The sequence below is a fragment of the Chionomys nivalis genome, chromosome 7 (assembly GCF_950005125.1).
Source record: "Chionomys nivalis chromosome 7, mChiNiv1.1, whole genome shotgun sequence".
NCBI classification, from domain to species: domain Eukaryota; kingdom Metazoa; phylum Chordata; class Mammalia; order Rodentia; family Cricetidae; genus Chionomys; species Chionomys nivalis.
Genome location: NC_080092.1, coordinates 78229086 through 78252644, shown reverse-complemented (window position 1 = coordinate 78252644; position 23559 = coordinate 78229086). Strand labels below are relative to the sequence as shown.

The window sequence follows — 23559 nt, the reverse complement described above, 5'->3', positions numbered from 1 at the left end:
AAACAGACAAAAACAAAACAACCCAAAACCAACCAAACAAAACCCTCTATTTTCTTTCCCAGATCCAGACTTTCTTGGGGCAGGTACTGGGCACATCTGGGCACAGCACATGCTCTACTGTCCTCCCTTGGCAGGGCCTGGTCCTACCATCTGTAACACTAAACAAAGGCAAATTGCATTTGGCTAGCAATCACCTGCTTCTTAAAACACAAAGCAGCCACCTCTCACCTAACATACCAACAGCTCAACTGTGTCCTGGGATCCTCATCTGGAACCCACCTTCCATCCATTCCATTCACACCCATGCTGCTAGCAAGCCTAACGCCTATCCTTTGGATTCCCCTCGTTCCACTCTAAGTCCTTAGTGCTTCAAGTTTGGATAAGAATAAAATCATCAGCCGGGCGGTGGTGGCGCACGCCTTTAATCCCAGCACTTGGGAGGCAGAGGCAGGCGGATCTCTGTGAGTTCGAGACCAGCCTGGTCTACAAGAGCTAGTTCCAGGACAGGCTCCAAAACCACAGAGAAACCCTGTCTCGAAAAACCAAAAAAAAAAAAAAAAAAGAATAAAATCATCCTCAAGAACTGTTTCCTTGGCCCAGTAAAGTTAGAAAAGGTTCCAGTATAATTTTTTAGCTCACTCTGCTTTATTCCTCTATTACTCCTGAACAAACCAAATTCTGAATCCTATTTCAGGCCAGTAAAATTGGTTCTTGAACTTCATTTCTTAATACATCTTTTTCGTTCCAGTCCTCACAGAGAACACACATAATGCCCTCTTCTCCCACTCCTTCCACCATGCTAGTAAGATGATCTTCTTATATGGGGCACAAAACCCAAGTTTTCTTTCTCCCCAAAGTCACAAAGAGACAGTGGGACAGGAGCTACTTGGGTTCCTAAAAATTACTTGGGACTATGAGCTATGTCTTGCCATCTTTACTTTTTTTTTTTTTTTTTAATATTTATTATGTATACAGTGTTCTGTCTGTATATATGCCTGCAAGTCAGAAGAGGGAGCCAGATCTCATTACAGATGGTTGTGAGCCACCATGCGGTTGCTGGGAATTGAACTCAGGACCTCTGGAAGAGCAGTCACTGCTCTTAACCTCTGAGCCATCTCTCCAGTCCATTACTTTCAAAGACTCATTCTGATTATTTCTACCTTTTCTACTTATTTCTTTGCTTTGGCTTCTTCTTAGGGTTTAGGCTTACTTCATAACCTGCACAACTATTTACAGACTTATAATCAGCAAGCTCTTGAGGTAGAATTATGAGGCCATCCTGGACTACAGTTGAAGCTCTTCTAGGTGACACAGCCTTTGTCTCAAGTCTGTCTCAAATGAAAAAGCACAGCAAACTAAACAAAAAATATCAATTCCCCATACCTCAGACAGGTGTAAGACATCTCTCTCAACTAAGTCCAGTAGCTTTCTAAAGGTGGGACCTTCTCTTGGTGTTCTTGCTTATCACGCTGTCCTGTATTCCGGACATGACTTAACTAGTGATATTCCTGCTTCTCAATGAAGGTGCTGTCATGGCATAACTCTCTGGACTGGACACTGTATCTCTGTCAACTTTCAGGTTGCCACCTGCTCCAAAGGACATCAGGTCTTTCCAAACTATAAATTTAGGTAGGGTAGTGGTGGCACACCTTTAATCCCAGCATTTAAGAGACAGAGGCAGGCAGATCACCAAGTTCAAGGTCAGACTGGTCTACAGAGTGAGTTCCAGGACAGGCAGGGCTACACAGAGAAACCCTGTCTCGAAGAGAAAATAAATTACAAACTCAGTTTCATGATTTCAAACAAAAATAAAGGGAGGGGCTGGAGAGATGGCTCGGTGGTTAAGAACACTGGCTGCTCTTCCAGAGAACCCGGGTTTGATTCCCAGTACCTGCAAGGTAGCTCACAACTATCTTTAACTCCAGTACCAAGGGATCTGATGACTTCTTCTGCCCACACACTAGGCAACACACAAGGTGCAGACATACACACAGGCAAAACACACACACACAAAATTACCTCATTGACTCATAATATTTAAACATTTTCTTTAAGGACACCTTAAGGATGAAAACTCTATCTTTTTTTTAATAGCTAGGCAGTGGTGGTACATGCCTTCAATCCTAGCACTCGGGAGGCAGAGGCAGTATGAGATCCTAGTCTGTGTAGTGAGTTTCAGGACAGCTAGAGCTATATAAGTGAGACCTTGTCTTACAAAAAAACAAAACAGAATCTCACACATCCCAGCCTGGTCTACAGATCAAGTTCCAGGACAGGCTCCAAAGCTACACAGAGAAACCCTGTACTGAAAAACAAAACAAAACCAAAAAAAAAAAAACAAAAACAAAAACAAAAACAAACAAAAAAAAAACAACAAAAATCAGGATCTCTTGGGCTGTGGTGGCATACACCTTTAACCGAGCACCTGCGAGGCAGACAGAGGCAGATCTCTGCATGAAATCCTAGTCTATGTACTGAGTGCCAGGACAGCCAGAGTTATATAGTGAGACCTTGTCTCACAAAAAAACAAAACAGGACCTCACACGTTCCAGAATGGGCTTGAACTCTCTACGTAGCTGACGATGACCTTAAACTTCTGACCCTCTTGCCTCTGCCTTCCATATTCTGGGATTATAGACTGGCTTAACCATGTTCGGGCCCTATTCCCTACTATAGCTAAAATTAATCCTATATTCCCAGATAATCCCAATTTCTAGAATGGAAATCAATTCTAATGCCAGGTGTAATCTTTCTCCTTGTAAGACCTGTCCCTAACCATCATTTTAGAATAGTGAAGTTATATGCTCCTTTCAAATGAGCAGTGATTATTTCCTTAGCCCAATCTCATCCTAAAATGTTGATTCTTCACTTATTTTAGATTATCCTTGTGGTTGATTACAGAGGAAAAAGTAGCCTACCATTCCCCTTATCTCTTGCACATAGCTCAGGATCTTCAAAGACATTTGCCTTTTATTCCTTCCAACTTTTGGCTTCAGTTGCCCAAGAATCAAAACACCAAAAGCAGTTGTGATGGAGCACACCTTTAATCCAGCACTTGGGAGGCAAAGTTCAAGGCTAGCCTGGTCAATATAGTGGGTTCCTGGCCAGCCAGGGGTATGTAGTGAGTCCCTGGTTGTACGTGTGTATGTGAATACACACACACACACATAATGCAATAGTGCTTAGCACATAGTAGGTATCTTAACATGAGTTCCCTTTTTCTTGCTTCTTTCACCCAAGATAGGCTTCTCTGCTTTTCTGGGTCTGTCTTCACTTGTCAGATGGCACTGAAATAATCAAGCTAATATTCTTTTCTGGTTCATTTATTCTGAGACTCTTAATTCATATATTCTGCTCTTCTATGCATTGCTCATCTAAATCAAGTGGAAAAGGAGCAGTTTGAAGGTTGACCTTAAAACCTGAGCCAGGTGTGGTGGCACATCTTCAATCCCAACTGTTAGGAGGCAGAGGCAAGTGCAACTCTGTACCAGGCCAGTCTAGTCTAGAACCAGGATAGGCAGGACTACAGAGAGAGACCCTGTCTCAAAAATAACAAATAAATACTTGGAAAATACAAGTAACTTTTAACTTCTCACACTACTTCTTATTTTTGAATTACTTTTGAACCATACAGACAGCATTGGTATGCAAATGTCACATATTAGTTCTTTGCTTAATATTTTTGTTTATAGGCCAGGCATGGTGGCCTGTGCCTTTAATCCCTACCTACACTCCAGAGGCAGGTGGATCTCTAAATTTGAGGCTAGTGAGACAGTTTCAAAAAAAAAATTATGAATTTGTTTTTGCTGATGTTCTTTAGACACCCTGAAGGAATGTCCTTAAGCTACTCGGTAGTCTGGGGGTTCTAGGTCCATTCTAAGCCTAAAGGTACCAGTGTGACCAAGGGAAACTCTTGACTAACAGAATTACCTTAATAGGACCACCACAGAATAGTGAAACAGCAAACCCCTCCTAAGTTTTACTAGCTTAAGCACAATTTTTCCTCCTCATAAACCACTGCCACGACAGCTGCAGTTCTCCCTTCCTGACCTATTTGTACCACCTCTTTATGTTTTGTTTTTTGGTGTATTTTTTTTTTTTTTTTTAAAAATAAAGCATTTGAGTCCTAATACAAGTTACAAATACCGGTCTGAAGCAAGTTAGAAGTTTCTGAGTTCTTCCTGAGAGGTTAAATCTAGACACATCAGGCTCCGAAGCATTAGCCTGGTGGAGTGTTGTCTAACAATGATCTTCACTAGTAGTATCCCTCATTAAGCACCCTACTCACAGGGAGAGAAGATAGGCTTTGTTCATCTCACTGGCTACTATGCTGTGTCCTTTAGAACTTTACTTCAAACAACCTGAGATGGCTGTTTGGATACATTGTTCTTTATTTCTCTACAACTATCAAGTAAGATTTACAGTTACCTTAGATTCAGACACCAAAAAATTTATTTATGGTGGCTAGAAAGATGGCTCAGTGGTAAAGCACGTTACTCTTTCAGAAGACTTGAGCTCAGTTCCCAGTATCCACAGCAAGTGGCTCACAATGGCTTATAATTCTAGCCCCAGGGGATCAGATACCCACTTCTGGACTTGCTGGACACCTGCACACAATATGGTACATAAGCACACAGAAAAATTAAAAATATTATCTTTAAAAAATTCATTTATTTCCAGGTCCTAAGGGTACATCTAAGTGAACTATATCCTATATCTAAGTGTGCCTATATCCTTAATTCAGAGAAGTATGTTGAAGTTGAGAACTGTGTAATAAGAAAGCATCACCAACAATTACCTAAGGATTATGAAAGACTAACTCCCCATTAGTCTTTCTCAGTACTGGATTACTAATTTTAGATAAAAGATATGAGAGCAACCTAGTGGTCAAAATATTTTGGCACCCTAGTGATCATCACCAGAGCATAAAAACAACCTGTATTTGCTTTCTACTCGGTATGATAGCCTTCTTCTCAACAAGCTTTATTCCCCATATATATCATCTACAACTGAACTTAGAAATGTCACCAGCAAAAGCAACACCCTAAGGATGAGGGAGATGAAGAAGTGAAGATTCAAAGAGTGGAAGCAAGATTACTGAAACATAACACAGAAGTTCCTTTCATACCTTTGCAATGAGAAAGCATGGTTATTTCTGCTCTTTAAATCTCACTCCAGAAGCTAAAGATTTAGATACTTGTTCTCTGAATTGTTTGGAAAAATTTCAAAAACCATGAAATGGTAATAACTCTAGATACCCAGCAGAGTTAAGTTATTAGTAATTATGGTAGACTTAAATCATCCTAGTAGGATCCTGAGTGGGACAGAAAAAAAGGTAAGGAGAAGAAGCAAGAAAAGGAAAGGAAGTAGGTAGATAGGATGACAGCCACCCAGTGAGGAGGATAGGACAGATACCACCAATGATTCCCAAAGGTTCTCTTCCAACCTCGGCTAGAGGAATCCCCTACTTGAGTAGTCTAAGGCTACAGGAACTTGTGGGAGGTGTTCCCACATATAAGAAAACCTAGCCAGACAACAGAATCAGTTAAGTGTCCAGGAATCTCACCTTACCTCTCAGGTCAACTAAAATACTCAGCAGACTGTCTCTCCTTGAAATGGTAGGCTATTTCTTCACTAAGGGACTCCTCATTCTCGTTCCACCTAGCCCTTCAGAATTATTAAACTGTGAAAAGTCACTCAGTAAATTTATAAAATCCAATGGAGGGGTAGGACAATTTTAAAATAAAAGAACCCCTAGTTTACAATGAAAAACAGTGTTAACTTACTATGGGCATTAGCCTTTTTAAAATTAAGGATGTGTATCCGGGAGAAGAGTGCTAAAGATATTTGGGTACTGAAAAGGCTTTCTACATGGAATGGTTTTGTGCATGAAGAGAAAAAAGTACAGGTTAGTCCTCTGTCTTTAGACACAGAATTAAGACAGTCACTGTTATAAAGCAGAAGCAATACACTCTGGAAGCTGGAAATTCACATCTAGTCACAGACATGAAATGCATAATGACCTAAAACCAAGTCACTGTCTCTGCAGAGACTACTAACAAAATCCTTGGAATTGGAAATATCTTGAGCTCTCCATTCTCCTTCAGGGTCAAAAAGAGTATGATTTTGCCTTAGGCAAAGGATACCAAAAACAGAAATTTAGCTCAAGTCAGCAATCCTCAGCAGCAGCTTTTAATCCTTCATTTTCCATGGCCTGGGTGCCACTTAGACTTCTAAAACTTGCTCATCCCACATACAAAGTTCAGACATTTTTTCCTCTTCCTTTCTCCTGATAGATTTTATTGCCTTTTTCCTAGCTAGACTGTAGCACGTATGGTCAAGGACTTCTTAGTGTTTTAAATTATAAGCAGAACTAAAACAACTTTCCCCTCTGGTAGAGCTGAGAAAGATCTTAAGAATAATATAAGATTTTAACCTTTAAACAGCTCTACTTCATTTCTTGGCTTACTGCTGCTAGGAAATCTCAAAGGTTGCTGAACACATTAACCCCCATGCTGATCCTCTTCTATAAGACTGGAAACTAGACTGGGTGAAATGGTGGAGATCCTGGTTTCAGAGTATCCTTTAGGTCTAAACAGCTTCTTACCAGCTTCTTTTGATGACTGTTGAGCTCCAACCCACTTACCTCTCCTGCCAGGAGGAGTCAGTCAGGGTACATGAAGCTCAACTCTTGATGGCTTCATACTACCATCCATTCTCTACTTTTTTCTTTTTAAAATCATGTTCTTATGGATTCCCTTAACTCAATTTTTAATTCTTTAGTTTCTACTCTAGTATTCTCAAGTACCTCTCCAAACCCTGAGAATTTTTCTTTTGTTTTGGTAGTTTATGAGTCTTCCGAAATTGAGAACCCATAACATAAAGGAAAAAATGTCCTTCATATATGATTAGATATGCTCAAAGAGTACAGAAATTAGAAGTAAATGCAATGGAGCAAAAGTGGTATATTAACAGGAAATATTTAATTTTCCAATCTCCACTTTCCATCTTTATAAACTGAAAGAAAAAATTTAATATATTACAAAATATCTGTACATAGACAAGGTACACCCAATGGGGGTCAAAAACAAGAGAGAGAAAGGAATACAGTGTCAGGAACCTATAAATCAGGGAGAATGAGGTGGCAACTGACACTTTTCCAATGCACCATTCTCTCTCAAAACCTGCTGGTAACCACTTTAGCACTGTACCTATATACGCATATTATACACACACACACATACACACATACACATGTTGGGTGGTGATTATGGCATAAGCTAACAAAAGTACTACATACAAACTTGTGCTAATTGCCCTGTTTTAAATACATATTTCTTATGTCATTTGTGAATCCTTATCCATATAGAGAGATAGAAAAAAATAAGGAAACTGGGTTAAGCAAATGTGCTTTTAAAACCACATACAAAAAATGATCATGGTCAAGCCAGTTTTGTCTCTTATTCATGAACAAAATCAGATTTCTCGTCTGTTCAAAATAATGTGTTTAATAATGCTACAATAGTTAAAACACAAATCATTTTTGAATGGAATTAACTAGGTTTTTACTTTTTAATCAGTTGGGTTGAAAATTCAGCCAAACAAATTTTTACTTTCATTATGTTTTATATATAGTGTAGCTGAAAAATGACCAAATACCTTTTCTTCCTCCATAGATTTCAGGATAGTTAAATGAGTTATTTTCCTTTGCTTTCAGAAGTAGTCAAAATTATAAAAAAATATTTTTATAGGTTACACTTCCAAAATGAGGGTGGGGGTGAAATGGGATCATACATACATATACACACATTCACATACTCACCCCCTTCCCTAGCAGGGATGGGGAAATGGAAGTTTACGTAAATTATTTAGACTATTTGGCATAATTAAAAATATAGTGGCAGACGGGAAGGGAAAACATTATTGATGACTATCTATAACCAAAATACAATGAAAATATATAGAGAAATTTATTCATATTTGATGGGAAAACAATTTTTTTTTTCACTGAACAGATACTTTAGAAAGTATCCCTGCTCAGTTTCTTTAATCAAAAATAGGGGACTGGGATTCAACACCTTATAATAAAATATCCTAAAATAAGGCCCATGTCTGAGGACTAACTAGTAGCAGACTGAAAGTACAGATAAAACTTTAATGCAATCTATGGATAGCATCTCAGTATTCCTAGGATATCTAACCAGACATCCTGGCATAAAAAAGCTATCAAAGCCAAATGGCTAGAAGGTTCACTTACTATTAGTGTTTGGCCCTGTGGCAAAGCCATACCAAAACACAGAAAATAAAGAAATATACACACTGGTATTTATTTCAGTAACAGGGGAAAATAGTTTTTATGTAGCTGGAGAGGGTTCTTTCACCTCTTTAACATTTTTTTTTAAATTAATACATCTTTCTAAATATATTTTTTAACTTAAGAACTTGGTATTGAAACATGAAATTTCACTTGAATTCTGAAAACTATTCTCCAAGATGCTCAAGTATGTTTGCTTTTCTCTGTAAAAGGGAGCTTAACCTACAGTTCACAAACTCCCAAGTCTGTGCACATCAATATATGACATATATGTTTTTAAAATACTCCAGATGCTGATGGAAGTAATGGAAGCCATAATGAGAAGTCTCTCAAGTAATCTGAGATCCTTTCTCTCTTCCACATTTTGTTTTGATAAGGCAAGGTTCTTGTCAGGAAATCATATTTTATATACCCTTTACCACAATCAAAATGTTCTCTATAAGAAATAGGCTATACATGCTGTGATGTATACTTATCAATACTGTTCTTTCACATGGTAAGCTGCTTAAAGCATTTTCTTTAAAGGTATCAGAAATCGATATATCTTCAGATATACACCCTAAGCTAGGTTATATATCCATGTATTTCCAAGATTTTCTCTGACAATATCAAAAGGCTCTGTTTGAAAGGCTTTAAAAAACATAAAAATATACATGTAAACAACATGCTCATTGATCTTATTATCCTTCTAGGTATGGAGGTACCACCTCTAAACACCAGCTCAGCAGCAATGTACTATCATTAACAAATCAACCTCCCCATCATAACATGGCTTAAAAAACAAAACGAAAATTTTAGAATTGAAGAGTTACAGAGAACAATGTAAGAGTTTGAATTTCCTTTCCTTTATTTAAAAAAAAAAGAAAAAAGAAAAAAGAAAGAAAAGAATCATTCCAGGTTCTTGGGCATCTCTACTATGTTTTCTATCAAACAAATGCCTCAAAAAGATAAAAGAATAGGGGCAGGAACATAGTGGAAGGAAAAAGAGGGGGACAAAAAAGGCGAGGGGAAAAGAGGAGAAAAAAGTAAAGCAAAAATTGGGTAAAATCTCCCTTCTTGCCCAAGAATGCCACTTTCTACAGCCTGCTTTAAGTGCAGGAAGAGGGCAAAATTGTCAAAATTGAGCAAACTTAATTTATTTGGAAAATGTATGTACAAGATGCTCAACTGAAGCAAAAATGGGAGATGGTAGAGAGAAAGGAAACATTGAAGCCACTGTTTCCTTTCTAGCAAAAGCCTAAGAGGAGCTCAGATCTTGTGAATACTATTCTCTTTAAAGGTGGGGTGGGGAACTAAATAAAAATTCAAAAGAAACCACACACAAACACACACACACATACAGAGAGAAAAAACAAAAACAAAATAAAAATATTTTTGAAACCCAAAGCCTCTCCAGAGCCATCTCAAAACAAAACTGTCCTGTCTCTTCTGCTCAAGGGCAGGCAATAAGCTAATGCAACAATTACTTTTCAACCAAATGTCTCTTTTTCTCCATATTTTCTATTATAGCTCCTACATAAAGCAGAAGTAAATATTCTGGCTATTGCCCATCCAGGAGGAACTGGTGCCAAGATCATTGAGTCGCCTGCTAGTAGCAAGTGAGCAAGGAAAACAATGGACATCGTTGCAATAGCCAAATATAGATGATTACCTTGCTCTGGCAAGGGATTAAAGGTTCAGAGGACTAGATGGAAAGATGGATAGGGAAGGAATTTTCAAGGGCAATGATGTCTCTGGGTTAATAAGGAACTCCTCTCCCTCTTCCCCCTCGAGGTGGGACTCTTGAAGCCCCCCGGTAGAGTTTTCCATAAGCAGAAGACTGAGCTGGGCCCCCCCACTGAAGAGTTGTTCCTGAGCTGTTGGCCCTAGTGGCTCCTGGACCCAGCTCCCCATAGTTTTGCAATTTGGTCTCTGTATGTACCACAGAGTTGCCATTTCCCTCAGACTTCAGGAATGGTTGCCCAACCACTGAGTGTAACGCTAAGGGTACCCTGGCAAAACGAAGGTCCTGGTCCCCTGGGAACTGCACTGACCCTGTGCCCTGGTAACTGTTGGACTCCCCAAGGTGGCTCACAGAGCCTGAAAAGGTCCTGTTCTTCACCAGGGTCTGGACCAAAGATTCTGTCAAGGCTGGACCAGAACTGCGTTCATCAGTGTCAGCGGCACTGAAACCTGCTTCAGGCCCATCAGTGTTTCCATAAGTCCTGTTTGGATGGGATCGGGTGGAGTACTCCATTGGTCTCAAGGCCTGGTGCTCATGTGGCAGGTGGCCAGGAGGCTCTGCTTCAGGCTGGGATAAAAGTTGCAGCAAGGCGGCTGTCACGGCGGGATTCAACTCCTGGGGGGCGCTGGAAAGATCGCCTTCAACCAGAGGGGGTGGAGGTGGCGGCGGTGGAGGTCCAGGGGGCTCAGGGGGCCTCTTCTCTGGTGGAAGAATGTGAGGAGGACATGCTGTGGAAGGGTTACTTCTTTTAAACACCATCTTAAAAATCACATGTGATTATAAACACAAACACATACTACCCAACATAGATAAATACCAATACAAGTAACCAGATTCATTAAATAAAATCTTGGGATCAGGAAACTGAAATTTATAAATAAAATAATCAAGTGATTAGAAGTAAAACAGTTGTATTATCGATCTAATAGCTGGTATAAAAGATGTTATGTTTCAAATGATTGTTCTGAATTTTTTTGTCTGAGATTTCATTCCTTAAAAAGCCGTTCAGATTGTTGGCAACCTCTCCATCCCTTCTGCTGTTATAGATCAAAACATTTTTGAAAATAAAGTAGAAAGAAGGAAGACGAGAAGGAACAATATACATGTTGTCATCACATTTCTAGGACATAATCTTTCTGTATAACCTACAGACCTGGCTAACACATTTACACAATGTTCGATGATATAAAACTAACCTGAAATACAACTTAAAAGAATATACAGGAGAGAAGCAATCAAGAAAAAACTTGATATGTATAAAAAGTCATTTCACTTCAACAAACTTTAGTCATTTCTCCCCATAACCATATCTTCAAGTTGGATATTAACCAACTACACCGTTATTCAGGAAGAATATTTACAATTGCAAAGACCAAAGTAAGCCTATTCTAATTTTCTATTTTATTTTCTAATCTTCTGCATGTTTTTTTATTCTATGAAAAAGAAAAATCACTCCAGCAGTGTTATGCAGAACTGGACTGCTGATAAAACACGTTCACCCTGCGTTAAGAATTTACTATTCATAAATATACTGAACTAATACTAGACTCAATTATAACTAAGATCTCTTTGTTGAAATATGTCCAAAATTTTGCTTTTTTATTGCTGCCTAATTTGCCTGAGAATGACTTCTTATCAAAGCGAGAGATGAGAGTAAAATGCCATGAGTTGGAGGCCACACAACTACTGAGAGAAAATGCCTTCGAAGATTTGAGAGCCGACCTGCTAAAGAAAAGGTTTAATGTTGTGGTTTTATCTTTCAAATGACAAATTTTTCCTTTTCCTATAGAAACATTTAAAAACATCTCAATTATCATTCTTCTATTTTGTTAGTTAGTGATGTAATGTTCATACTTAGACAAGCCAAAGTCAATTTTTGGTTACAATTTGATATTTCTGTAGTATAATTATCTAGCATATACTTCGTAACTAAGTTTCCACCCCCCCAGTATGCACATGAAAGTACTCTAAAAACAAAACACAATCCTGACACTGCAGTGGAAAAGGCCATGTGCGACATAAAACAACAATAGGGTAAACAGTCCAGAGCTTCTGAGATTGGAAGCACAAGCGGACAGAAGGGGAGGCAAGGTACCAACTTTCAGTTCTGAACACTTTATAATATGAAACTCCAAGTTACTTGTTGACTGGCTGGTTATCTGAATACTAGGTAAAAAATAATTTATGGCAGAAAAATAAATCGGCTACTTAAAATTTAGAATTTGAAGAATGACTTGAAAGGATAGGGTAACTGAACTATATGTATTTATATTTCAGAGCCTTTTACTGTCAACACTACTTATCTATCTTTACAAGAGAACATCTAAGTACCAGTGACATTAAAAGGAAGTATTTGGAGCCTATTCATGAAATGAAAACCAAGAATTTTAATAGTTGGGGGTTAGGGAGATGGGGAACAACAAGAAAACCCAAACCAACTTTAAAAAACATAGCTGTGAAAAATGGCAGTTTAAGTTTACATTCTTCCAGTTATACCACTTTTTATTAAATAACTACTAAAGTTAATAAAGCTTCTTAAAGAAATAAAACTAAAAATATAAATTATAAATTATATTGTCTTTGGATTTAAAGTGCTGATGTTGTCAATCTATAATAATTTTATACTAATGGAGGGAGGTAAATAAATGGAAAAATAGTTTCAACCATTACACTTTCTTAATAAGTACACGAAAACTAAATTATCAAAAGAAAATCATTACCTTTCTTATTTATAGTCTGCCCTCTGGTGGAATTGTTAATGAACAGTGAAACAGCCAAGTATGAGGCACCAGGGTGTGGTGGCATGAGGCGGGAAGATCTTAAATTTTGAGGTCAGATTGTGCTACATAATAGCAGAAGCACTAGATAATCCAGGAAAAACTATAATAAAGAGTTGCAGAGTTTGGTAGACAATTTCTTTCTTCCCTCCTTTCTTTTTTTTTTTTTTTGAGATCAATGGTTGGCCTGAACTTCCTATGCAGAACCAGGCTGGTCTTGAAATCACAGAAATCTACATTTCCCTGCCTCTTGAGTGCTGGGATCAAAAATGTATGACATCACAACCATCATTTGTATTCATGTTTAGTTACGACATTTTTACACTTGGCTCTAAAAACCTAATCCAATATCTAGCTATATGCTATGATTTATTTTTAGTTCAATTTCATTATGTGGTTGACAGCTTGTTGGCTTGGTTATTTGGTGAATATTTCTCTATAAGGATGCTATTTAATTTGACCAAGTTCTTCCAGATTTTGAGTTGAAATTATTTATTTTTGGGTGGATAACAGGTAGGATCAGAATCTGAGACATGAAATTAAAAAGCTTACTTTAATTCTACATAGTTTTTTCTTTTTATTAATCTTAAATATTTATTTTTGTAGCATTAATGTTTTGTCTGCATGTATGTCTGTTTGCCATGTGTGTACCTGGTCCCTGTGGAGGTCAGAAGGCATCAGATCTTCTGGAACAGGAATTACAGGCAGCTGTCAGTCACTGAATGCATGCTGGGAATTGAAACCAGGTCCTCTGCAAGAGCAGCCAGTGCTCTTAACCTATAAGCCACCTCTCCATCCCTTTATATAGCCTTCTCTACTACTCTTTAAAAACAATTGGAATCATCACACAGAACAACAAAGTGAATCAGGACATGTGAGTGTACAAGTTCTAGCTTCATCTGCCAATAATCAGCAGAGCAGAGACTTACTTAAAGTTTCTTAGGATGCAGTTTTCCTATTCATAAAACAAAAGGTTAATTTTATTATCTTTCAGTTTTAATAATTTCCACATACAAAAAAAAAAAAAAAAAGAAACCAGGTTATATATTTGACCTTATACTAGTGAAAATAAAAAATATATTTTCTGAACCAACCAAGATGAAATATAAATGCGGGACCCTAAAGTTCATTATACCTCTTCAGTCTCTGTGCCTCTTCTTTTTCCCCAATTCATGGAATCTTCAAGGTCAATGAAAATTTCCAAGGAGTTGAAAACATTTTCAGACGGAATTTGCAAACAGATTGTCAATCAGAATTGACTAGATAATTTACAATACTTTTCCTTCTAATAAACTGCATGGATGTGGTAATGTGACACAAGGTATAACACACTTTTATCCCCTTTCAGATTTTGTTTTTTCTTTTCATAATGCTTACTTCCTGGTTTCACTGTTTCTTTCAGAAACATAGACTTAAAAATAATCACTTTTGTATACAATTACTTTTTGGAAAGAAAATGTAAGGTGTTATCTGCTTAGAACAATTCCCCAATTATTTTCAGAAACTGAAATATTTTATTAGGGCTTTCTTGACTGTTATCTTCCAGATAAAATTCTGGTATCCAGGATTCACTGCATTAGATGTAAAGAACAATTTGATGTTTATTTAAAAGTCAGATTTACTAGGATTAGCTAGCTACCACATACGTAGTGGTTCAAGATACCGCACTACCTATTGCTTTGATTTCTTTGGTTAGAACACAGGAATTTTACTTACCAGTACCTTCTTAAGTGGAAAAATTATCAGTATATGAAAGGTGCTTTGATATTTAAAAGAAAAAGCTGGCCAAGAAATACATCATTTGGTGCTATGCTCTCCTGTAGACTAGATTACAGAACTGAGATCAATGATGTAAAAAAGAAAACATTAAGAGATTTTTTTTAAGAGGATCAACAGCACCTGAGCTCAATGAGATTCATGACCGGTCTGTTTACCTGCTGCCTCCTCCTGTGGCATTGTAGGAGTTCTTCGGGGTCCCTGTGGCCCACTATTCTTGTCACTGGTGTTTTCCTCCAGGTCACCTGCTGGCTCTTGGGTTTTCATCAGCTGACTCAAGAGAACTGCCAACATATTCTGCATGTCAGCTGGTGTATTTGAAGCTTCAGGAGTTGTCTGTTCTGCTGAAGGCATGACCACTGATACAGAGGATACCTCCTTCAATGATTCCTCTGGGGCTATGGATTCTGAGTCCTGCTGCTGGGAACTGGCTTCAGTCAGTGCACTAATAGATTGATTCAAGGCTTCCAGCTGCTGTTGCATCTCTGGGTTGGAGTGGATATTAAGCAGCTGTGCCATTTGAGGGATGCTCAGGTCAGTTTGGCTCTGTAGCAGATTTAATAAGACTGCCAATTCACTTTGATTCAGCTGCTGTGTGATGTCGCCAAGACCTGTAGGATGACAGTGGAGCCAATATAAGATGGATAAGAAAGAAAAGATCCTTTGTCTACTTCAACTGGCAAAAGCAATGCATAATATCCAAAGATGTAGCTTCATTTCGAAAGCCTCATAGTTTAATATCACAGCTTATTTTTTTATTTTGTTTAAAAATTCAAGGACTTAAGACTGGTGAGATGATGCAGTAGGTAAAAGGCACTTGCCGCCTAGTATGGCAACTGTATAAAGCCCCGGACCCATATAGTAGAGCAATTCCCACAAGTTGTCTTCTGAATCCTAATATATTATGTGCAATCTCCAACAAAATAAAAACTAAAACAATAAATAAATAAAATACAAAGACTAACTAAAGCATGTATGAATTATATATAAAAGTGATTATATTTTGTCTATATTCTTCAAGGTCAGTGATTTTCAACCAATAGTATATGTAAAAACTTTTAGGATTTAAAAACTGAGGTGCCTAACATTCCAAGAGATTTGGTATTTATTAAAGGGATATTTATCTCTGGTATTCAGGGCTGGACTCAAAGATCAAATGTAGTGAAAGATAACCTTGACTTTCTGATTCTCCTGACTCTACCTCCCCAGTGCTGTGTTGCAGTTGTTTGCCACCACATCAATCTGAGGGCATTTATTTTTAAAGTTTTCTGGATGATTCTAACGAGTACCGAATGTTGAAAATAGCATTGTAATCTCAGCTATTGGAGGCTGAGGCAGTAAATTCCTAATTTCAAAGTCACTGGGTCAATATAGAAGAGAAAATGGCCGGGCGGTGGTGGCACACACCTTTAATCCCAGTACTCGGGAGGTAGAGGCAGGTGGATCTCTATGAGTTCGAGGCCAGCCTGGTCTACAAGAGCTAGTTCTAGGACAGGAACCAAAACCACAGAGAAACCCTGTCTCAAAAAAAGAAAAAAAAAAGAAAAAAGAAAAAAAAAGCCATGAGCAAACAAACCTTAAAATTTACTTATTTAATTGATTGGTTTCTGCCACCCACAATCTAGGAGAAATACAACATTCCTTATTTTAAGGAATGAGAATACTCTGCTGTAAACTTTCTGAATCATGCGCAGAAAATAAGGTTTATCTTCTCCTCGGAAATGGAAACAACAATCTTTCTCCTAATATTCCACTGGACAAAAACACAAGGATATGAACATATATGCATTCTACTATCAAAATCTATATAACTGAACTTAATAGACGTAGAGGCTCCATCCCAGCACTGACCTACTGCATCCCCAGGAGCAGGCTCTGCCTTGACAGGAGCAGGCTGAGGTGGTGCTGGGCTGCTGTTCTTCACAGGCTCAACTGTTGTCCCTGAGGTAGTTTCTTTTCGAGAAGCTTTGGGCGGAGGTGGCTCTTCTATTACAACACCACTTTGTCGCTGGCGTCGACGTTTCTTACTCCACAATTCATGGCAATCCTGCCAGTGAGGTAGGCTGGAAAAACACAAAACAAAGGAGGAATAAGTAATGATTAAATGTAAGAATAATGAATTAAAATAGAAGAGAAAGGAACATGAAAAATAGAATTAAGAACAAAAATGTCAGAATGCAATATAAAAAGAATTATTGGAGGTGGAAGTTTGTGGAAGTATTTATGTGGTAAGAAATAATACTGAAACTCTTATATAGTCAAATAATGTTTTTGTTGGTATAAAATGAATAAAGAGAACTTTACTGGCTGTGTTTCAGTTGAAGATAAATGTAAGCGCAGAAATGAACAGTTTATTAATAGTTATGAAAGACTAGGAAAGGGTTGAGAGATGTCTCAGTAGGGAAATGAACTTGCCAACTAGCATTAAAATCCTGAGTATAATTTTGGAATTTACATGATAGAAAAAGAGAATCAACTCCCACAACTGGCTCTGACCTTTCACATGTGGCCTGGCAAGAGCATTAACATACACACAGTGTGAAAAGAGAAGACATAGTGCTTTAAATTTTGGGACTATATAAACATATCATGATTTAATCATCAGTTTGCAACTCATTCACTGAATTTCCACAACTGGATATCATCAACTTTCTTAAGGAGTTAGGTGGGATCCTGTTAGTTTCAGGCTATCGTGGTCTACTTAGTGAGCTCCAGGACACCCAGGGTTACACTGTGTTTCAAAAAAAAAAAACCAAAAACCAAAAAACAAACAAGCAAACAAAACTATATACTAACGGGCTAGAGAGATGGCTCAGCGGTTAAGAGCATTGCCTGCTCTTCCAAAGGTCCTGAGTTCAATTCCCAGCAACCACATGGTGGCTCACAACCATTTATAATGAGGTCTAGTGCCCTCTTCTGGCCTGCAGGCATACATGCAGGCAGAATATTGTATACATAATAAATATTTTAAAGAGCCAGGCGGTGGTGGCGCACGCCTTTAATCCCAGCACTCGGAAGGCAGAGGCAGGCGGATCTCTGTGAGTTCGAGACCGGCCTGGTCTACAAGAGCTAGTTCCAGGACAGGCTACAAAACCACAGAGAAACCCTGTCTCGAAAAGCAAAAAAAAAAAAAAAAAAACCAAAAAAAAAAAAAAAAACTATATACTAGCTTCCAAATTTCAGTAAAAAGCTTAAACATCAAAAAAATATATATCAAATCTATCAAAATAAATTTGGATAGATCTTTGGAGCAATAAAATTTATAGTTACCACCTATACATGTACTTATCTAAATCCTTTTCCTTTTCTTTGGAAGATATCAGGCTAACCTCGAACTCTTGATTGAGCTACAATTAAAAGTGTTTACCCCCATATCTGGCCATTCCTTTGTCTGGCAAGAAAATTAATGACGCAAGAGGACTCTAAATTCAACACAGTGAGACCATCCCACAACTCAAACAACAAGAAAAAAATTGCCCAAACAAACACACTAAAGAACTGGAAAAATTGTTCAGTAGATAAGAGCTTGGGCTGTTCTTGCCCATAACTTGAGTTCCCATGTCCGGCAAGTGAAAGTTGCAGGAACTGACACCATCTTCTGGCCCCCACAGGCAACCATTTACATAAATGCATAAAAAAATAGCAAAATGAATAAAAAAACAAGCATATAAAAACAACAACAACCAAAACAAAACAAAACAAAAATCCAGCAAAAACAAGAGGCTGCTTGGGAACACAGCTTAGTGGTAAAATATTGATTTGACTAACACGTACAAGGATCATAGTACTGGCATAAACAACAACAGCAAAAAAACCAAAGAAACAAAAATAAATCTAGCACAAAAGCTATTAATACTGACAGTGATAAGTTCAAAGACAAAGGATCTTGTATGTACCATGAAGTTGAATGTGGGTATAGAACCTTGGAAGATCCTCTAATGTACATTCTATTCATAAAATTGTCATGAAAGAGGGCCCTAGAGATGGCCAAGGTAGCAAAGGCCCTAGCAGCAGAATCCAAGCACTGACTCTCAAGTTGTCCTCTGACCTCTATACAAGGGCTGTAGCATATATATATATATGCACGCATGCGCTCTCTCTCTCTCTCTCTCTCTCACACACACACACACACACACACTGTGGCTTATATATATATGCACGTGTGCTCACACGCACACAAATGAGGAAAGTAAAAAATTATGATGAAAGAGATACATTAAGATTAAAAATTTACATAAAAATTCAAAGAGGCAAAAGCAGGCAGATCTGTATGAGCTCAAGAATAACCTGGTATAAAAAATAAGTAAAATTACTAACCTGACAATGATACAAACTATTTAAAATTAGAACTGTTCTTGCAGTGTAGAAAATACATAGTCACAACATAAATGATTAAAACAGAAGGAATGGTTAAGAGCAAAACCTACAAGGAATACTTTCAAAGACATTGTTTATCACAATAAACAACAGAGATCTAGAAACAAAAGAAAATAGCTTGAACCAGACTAAACAAATATGGTTAAATTTATTCCTTACTTAATCCAACCTTATCCACAGTTAACACTCCATCAGCACTGACATATTCATTTGTAGTTATTTTGATTTTAAATCTTTTTTTTAAGTTTCTCATTTTCTGAGTCAAGGAGGAAGTTTAGAATCATTATACAGTCAACAATACTTACTCTGGAGGTGCCATTTTGCTGAGTTCCACATCTTTAAGGAAGTCACTCTGCAGGGTCTGTTCAGCTGTGCAACGCTTGCTAGGATCAAGTGTCAGCATGTGGTCCAATAAATCAAGAGCTGCTGAAGGAATGCTATAGAACAGAGAAATCAAAAATTCACAACATTCCCTTAGTTCTCAAACCTGCAAACCATATCAAAAATTATATGAATTTCCATTTCCAAGTAAAACTGAGCAAGAAAACTGGAAACTGGCTGATGCAAGCAACAAGATCTGAGCCTTGATTTAAGAAATGCTACAATGCACGTAAAAACTTAAAAAGCAACAATTCTGTTCTCTTTCCTTAGGAAGATCAAAAGGACTATAAGGAAATCCACAAGTTGTTGAAAATAAAATGGTTTTCATTTGTCCAAGGCCTTCAGAAGAGAAAATTAGAAATAGAGTCTGATAGAAAAAACTCTTCAAAAATAAAATGTCTAAGGCTGGAGAGATGGCTCAGAGGTTAAGAGCACTAGGCACTCTTACAGAGGACCCAGGTTCAATTTCCAGTACAGACATGGCAGCTTGCACTCTTTCAAACTTCAATTCCATGACATTCAATACCCTCTTCCGCCCTCTGCAGGCACCAGACACAAACATGGTATACATCCATGCATGTAGGCAAAACATGCACATATATAAAATAAAAGAATAAAATAACACGTCTACAATGGGCTAGTTGAGGCAGCTCATCTGGTAAAGGTTTCTGCTCCCAAGCCAGTATTATATCCTTGGGACCCACATGGGCAAAGAGATTGGACTCCTAGCTGGATGGTGGTGGCGGCGGCGCACGCCTTTTATCACAGGACTTGGGCGGCAGAGGCAGGCAGATCTCTGTGAGTTCTAGGCCATCCTGGTCTATAGAGCGAGTTCCAGGACAGGCTCCAAAGTTACAGAGAAACTGTGCCTTGAAAAACAAAAACAAAAACAAAAAAACACAAACAAACAAACAAACAAAAAAACCCCACAACAACAAAAATGCAATCAAGGGCTACAGGAATGGCTCAGTGATTATGGGCACTGGCTGCTTTTCAAGAGGACCTGGGCTCAATTCTTAGCAACCACATGGCAGCTCACATTGTAACTCCAGTTCCAGGTGATCCAACACCCTTGCACAGGTGAAACACCAATGCACATAAAATAAATAAATCTTTTTTGTTTGTTTGTTTTGTTTTTCAAGGCAGGGTTTCTTTGTGTAGCTCTGACTGTCCTAGCTGTCCTGGAACTAGCTCTTGTAGGCTAGGCTGGGCTCAAACTCACAGAGATCAGCCTGTCTCTGCCTCCCAAGTGCTGGGATAAAAAACATGCACAACTGCTGACCAGGTCAAAATAAAAAAATCTTTTTAAAATGAAATGTAATTAAAATGCTGTTGTAATAAATTGGGCTTAACAGTAAAAATCAAGTCCCAACAAAAGCTGGAAACAGAAAAGAGATATAAGATTGTGCTAAACTCACAAAGAGAATTCTTCTCTTAGACGTCTCCTATATTGCTTCTTCGGTTTCATTGTGTTGAAGTAGGGCAGCTTGATAACATCAGGCCACACTGCTGGACAAGGGCTACCACAGAGACGACTGAAAAGAAAGCAAAAAGCCACGTAAAATGACTTCTAGAGTTTCTCGAAGGAGAAATTATTTTCTTGGATCTGGGAAATCTATGACTTATTACATAGTAGATATCAAAAAAAGTAAAGTATGATTTTACTGCTCTAAGGAGAAGCAATATAAGAGAATTGGTTATAAGAAAACATACTGGAAATACTGAAAGACAGCAAGAGAAAACTATTGAAAATACAATCCAAATGATTCACATATTTTATAAAGCATGTTTTACAAAAGGTTTTTATTCTTATCATCAATTTTATCTTATTCATTTAGAATTAACTTCCTCTCCTCTCTCCCCTCTCTTTCCCCCCTTCTCTTGGAACAGGCCAGGTCTCTCTATTATGTAGGCCCGGCTTTCCAGGACATAACATAGACCAGGAGAGCCTTGGACATATTACATAGACAGAGTTCAAGAACCTGTCTCTTCTTCCAGAGGCCACCCCACATCTGACAGAATTAATTTCAAATAGGAAAAATTTTAAGAGATGGTGCACACCTTTAATCCCAGCACTTTGGAGTTAGAGGCAGCTGAATCTATTCTTGTTTATAGAGCGAGTTCCTGGACAGCCTGGGCTACAGAGAACCTGTTTTGCTTCTTTTTTCTTTTCTCTCTTTTCTTTTTTTTTTGGGGGGGGGGTGGGAGGGCTTGTTTTGTTTTTCTGAGACAAGGTTTCTTTTTTTTTTGTTTTGTTTTGTTTTTTGTTTTTTTCGAGACAGGGTTTCTCTGTGGCTTTGGAGCCTGTCCTGGAACTAGCTCAAGGTTTCTTTATATAACAGTCCTGGCTGTCCTGGAACTCGCTCTGTAGACCAGGCTGGCCTCAAACTTACAGGGCTCCACCTGCCTCTGCCTCCTGAGGGTTGAAATTAGAGGTCTGCACGACCACTGCCTAGACTTTGTTCCTTTTTTAAAAGAAAGAAATGTTTATAGATAACTGAGCATTTATTATTACAATAATGAGTTATATATCACTGTTTACATCTACATTTGCTTGTTATATTTTTCCAATACATTTTATTAATAAGAAAAAGGAAATGTCATACATGCCTATAATCCCAGCACTTAGGAGGCTGAGGTTAAAGGATTGTAAATTTGTGGCCAGTATGGCCTATAAAGAGAGACTCTGCTTTAAAATGAAAAATCAAACAAATATAATCCAAAAGAAAAAAGGAAAGGAACAGAGAAAAGAAAAGGAAAAATGAAAAAAAGCAAAGTATAGCAAGAGGTGCCCAAATTCCATTCTTCAAGGCATCCTCAAATTGTCTATGTAGAGGTTACATTTTAAAACTGTGGCTACAGAAACAGCTCAGTGAGAAAACTCCTCCTGCCAAGCCTGATTTGAGTTCAATTCTCAGGTCACGACATGACCTACACGGTCAAAGGAGAAAGAAAACATGTATTCCACAAAGAATTATGTTTTTTGTTTGGTTGTTTTTCATGACAGGGTTTCTCTCTGTAGCTCTGACTGTCCTGGAACTCACTCTGTAGACCATGAAATACAGATCTGCCTGCCTCTGTCTCCCAAATGCTGCGACTAAAGGTGTGCACTACCATGGCCAGCAACACTTCTTTCCTTGGACTGAGCTAAAGCTAAGAATAAAGCAGCCAACCACACAAAAACAAAAGAAAAAACAGCATGCTTTATTTATGGGTATGTATGTGTATATGGAGATAAACTTCAGAAGCTGTTCCTTAAACATTATTCACCTTGTTTTTGAGACAAATTTTCTCTTGTGGCCCTTTCTTTGCTGAAGAGGATAAACTGGCTCTGGTCAGTGAGGGTCAAGATCGCCTATTGCTGCCTCACTAGCACTGATGCCACAAGCATGCAATAAGACACCTAGCTTTATATATATAGGTTCTGAGGATCAAATTCAGCTTATCCTAAACTGCACAGCAAATACTTTACCACTGAACCATCTACCCAGCTCCCATTTTACTTTTTATTGTTTTAATGATTTCAATTACATTTATGTTTATGCATTTTTGTGGGAAGTGGTGCATATGCCACACCATACTAGTGGAGATCAGAAAATAACTTTCAGGAGTCAGTTCTTTTTACCATGTGGGTCCTGCAGATAGAATTTTGTTGTCAAACATAATGGTAAGCACCTGTGCACCCAAGAAGTGATCTCACTAGCCCACTGCACATTTGGCTTTACAAACACTGACACCACCATCCACCACAAGGCATCGTATGAGGAGCTGAAGCTTCATAGATCTTTTTTCAAGAAGATTGGTCCGAAAAATACTTTTTTCAACAATTGTATTTTTACATTTGTAAAAGTCAGTGGACACTTTTGAGAGTGCCTCCTTCTATCTTGAGTAGTAGTGACTGAACTCAGGTCATCAATCTTGGAACAAGTACCGTTACCCATTGAGTCATCTTGCCAGTTTTTTCTATTTCTATTTTTGAGATGGGGGAACTCACTTTGTACAAGCTGGCCTTGAACTCAAACTTTAATGATTCGTACTGCCTTGGCCTTCTACACAGCTAGTATTAAAAGCAACACTGTTCTCAAATAAAGCATATTTGTATATGACAAAGAATAAAAACACAAAGGTAAGACTTTGACATTATAGAGTCAGAGAAGAAGTTCAGAGGTTAAAAGCACTTTAAGTAGGATACGGGTTCAATTTCCAGCACC

General features: G+C 38.0%; 1 protein-coding gene across 9 annotated transcripts in view; it reads right to left on the bottom strand.

Annotated features, from left to right (window-relative positions):
- Cdk12 (cyclin dependent kinase 12) overlaps positions 1-23559 on the bottom strand; it is a 78985-nt gene that overhangs the window by 14518 nt on the left and 40908 nt on the right. For 4 of the 9 annotated variants that reach the window (XM_057776753.1, XM_057776752.1, XM_057776754.1 and 1 more), the window contains exons 10-14: positions 20767-20883; positions 19273-19404; positions 16442-16653; positions 14749-15201; positions 10348-10765 (exon numbers count right to left, since the gene is read on the bottom strand). In XM_057776753.1, the coding sequence (XP_057632736.1) occupies positions 10348-10765; positions 14749-15201; positions 16442-16653; positions 19273-19404; positions 20767-20883 (1332 nt within the window). Of the gene's footprint in view, positions 1-7001; positions 10766-14748; positions 15202-16441; positions 16654-19272; positions 19405-20766; positions 20884-23559 lie in introns of those variants that run through there. The other 5 variants (XM_057776749.1, XM_057776750.1, XM_057776751.1 and 2 more) reach the window with 4 other exon arrangements.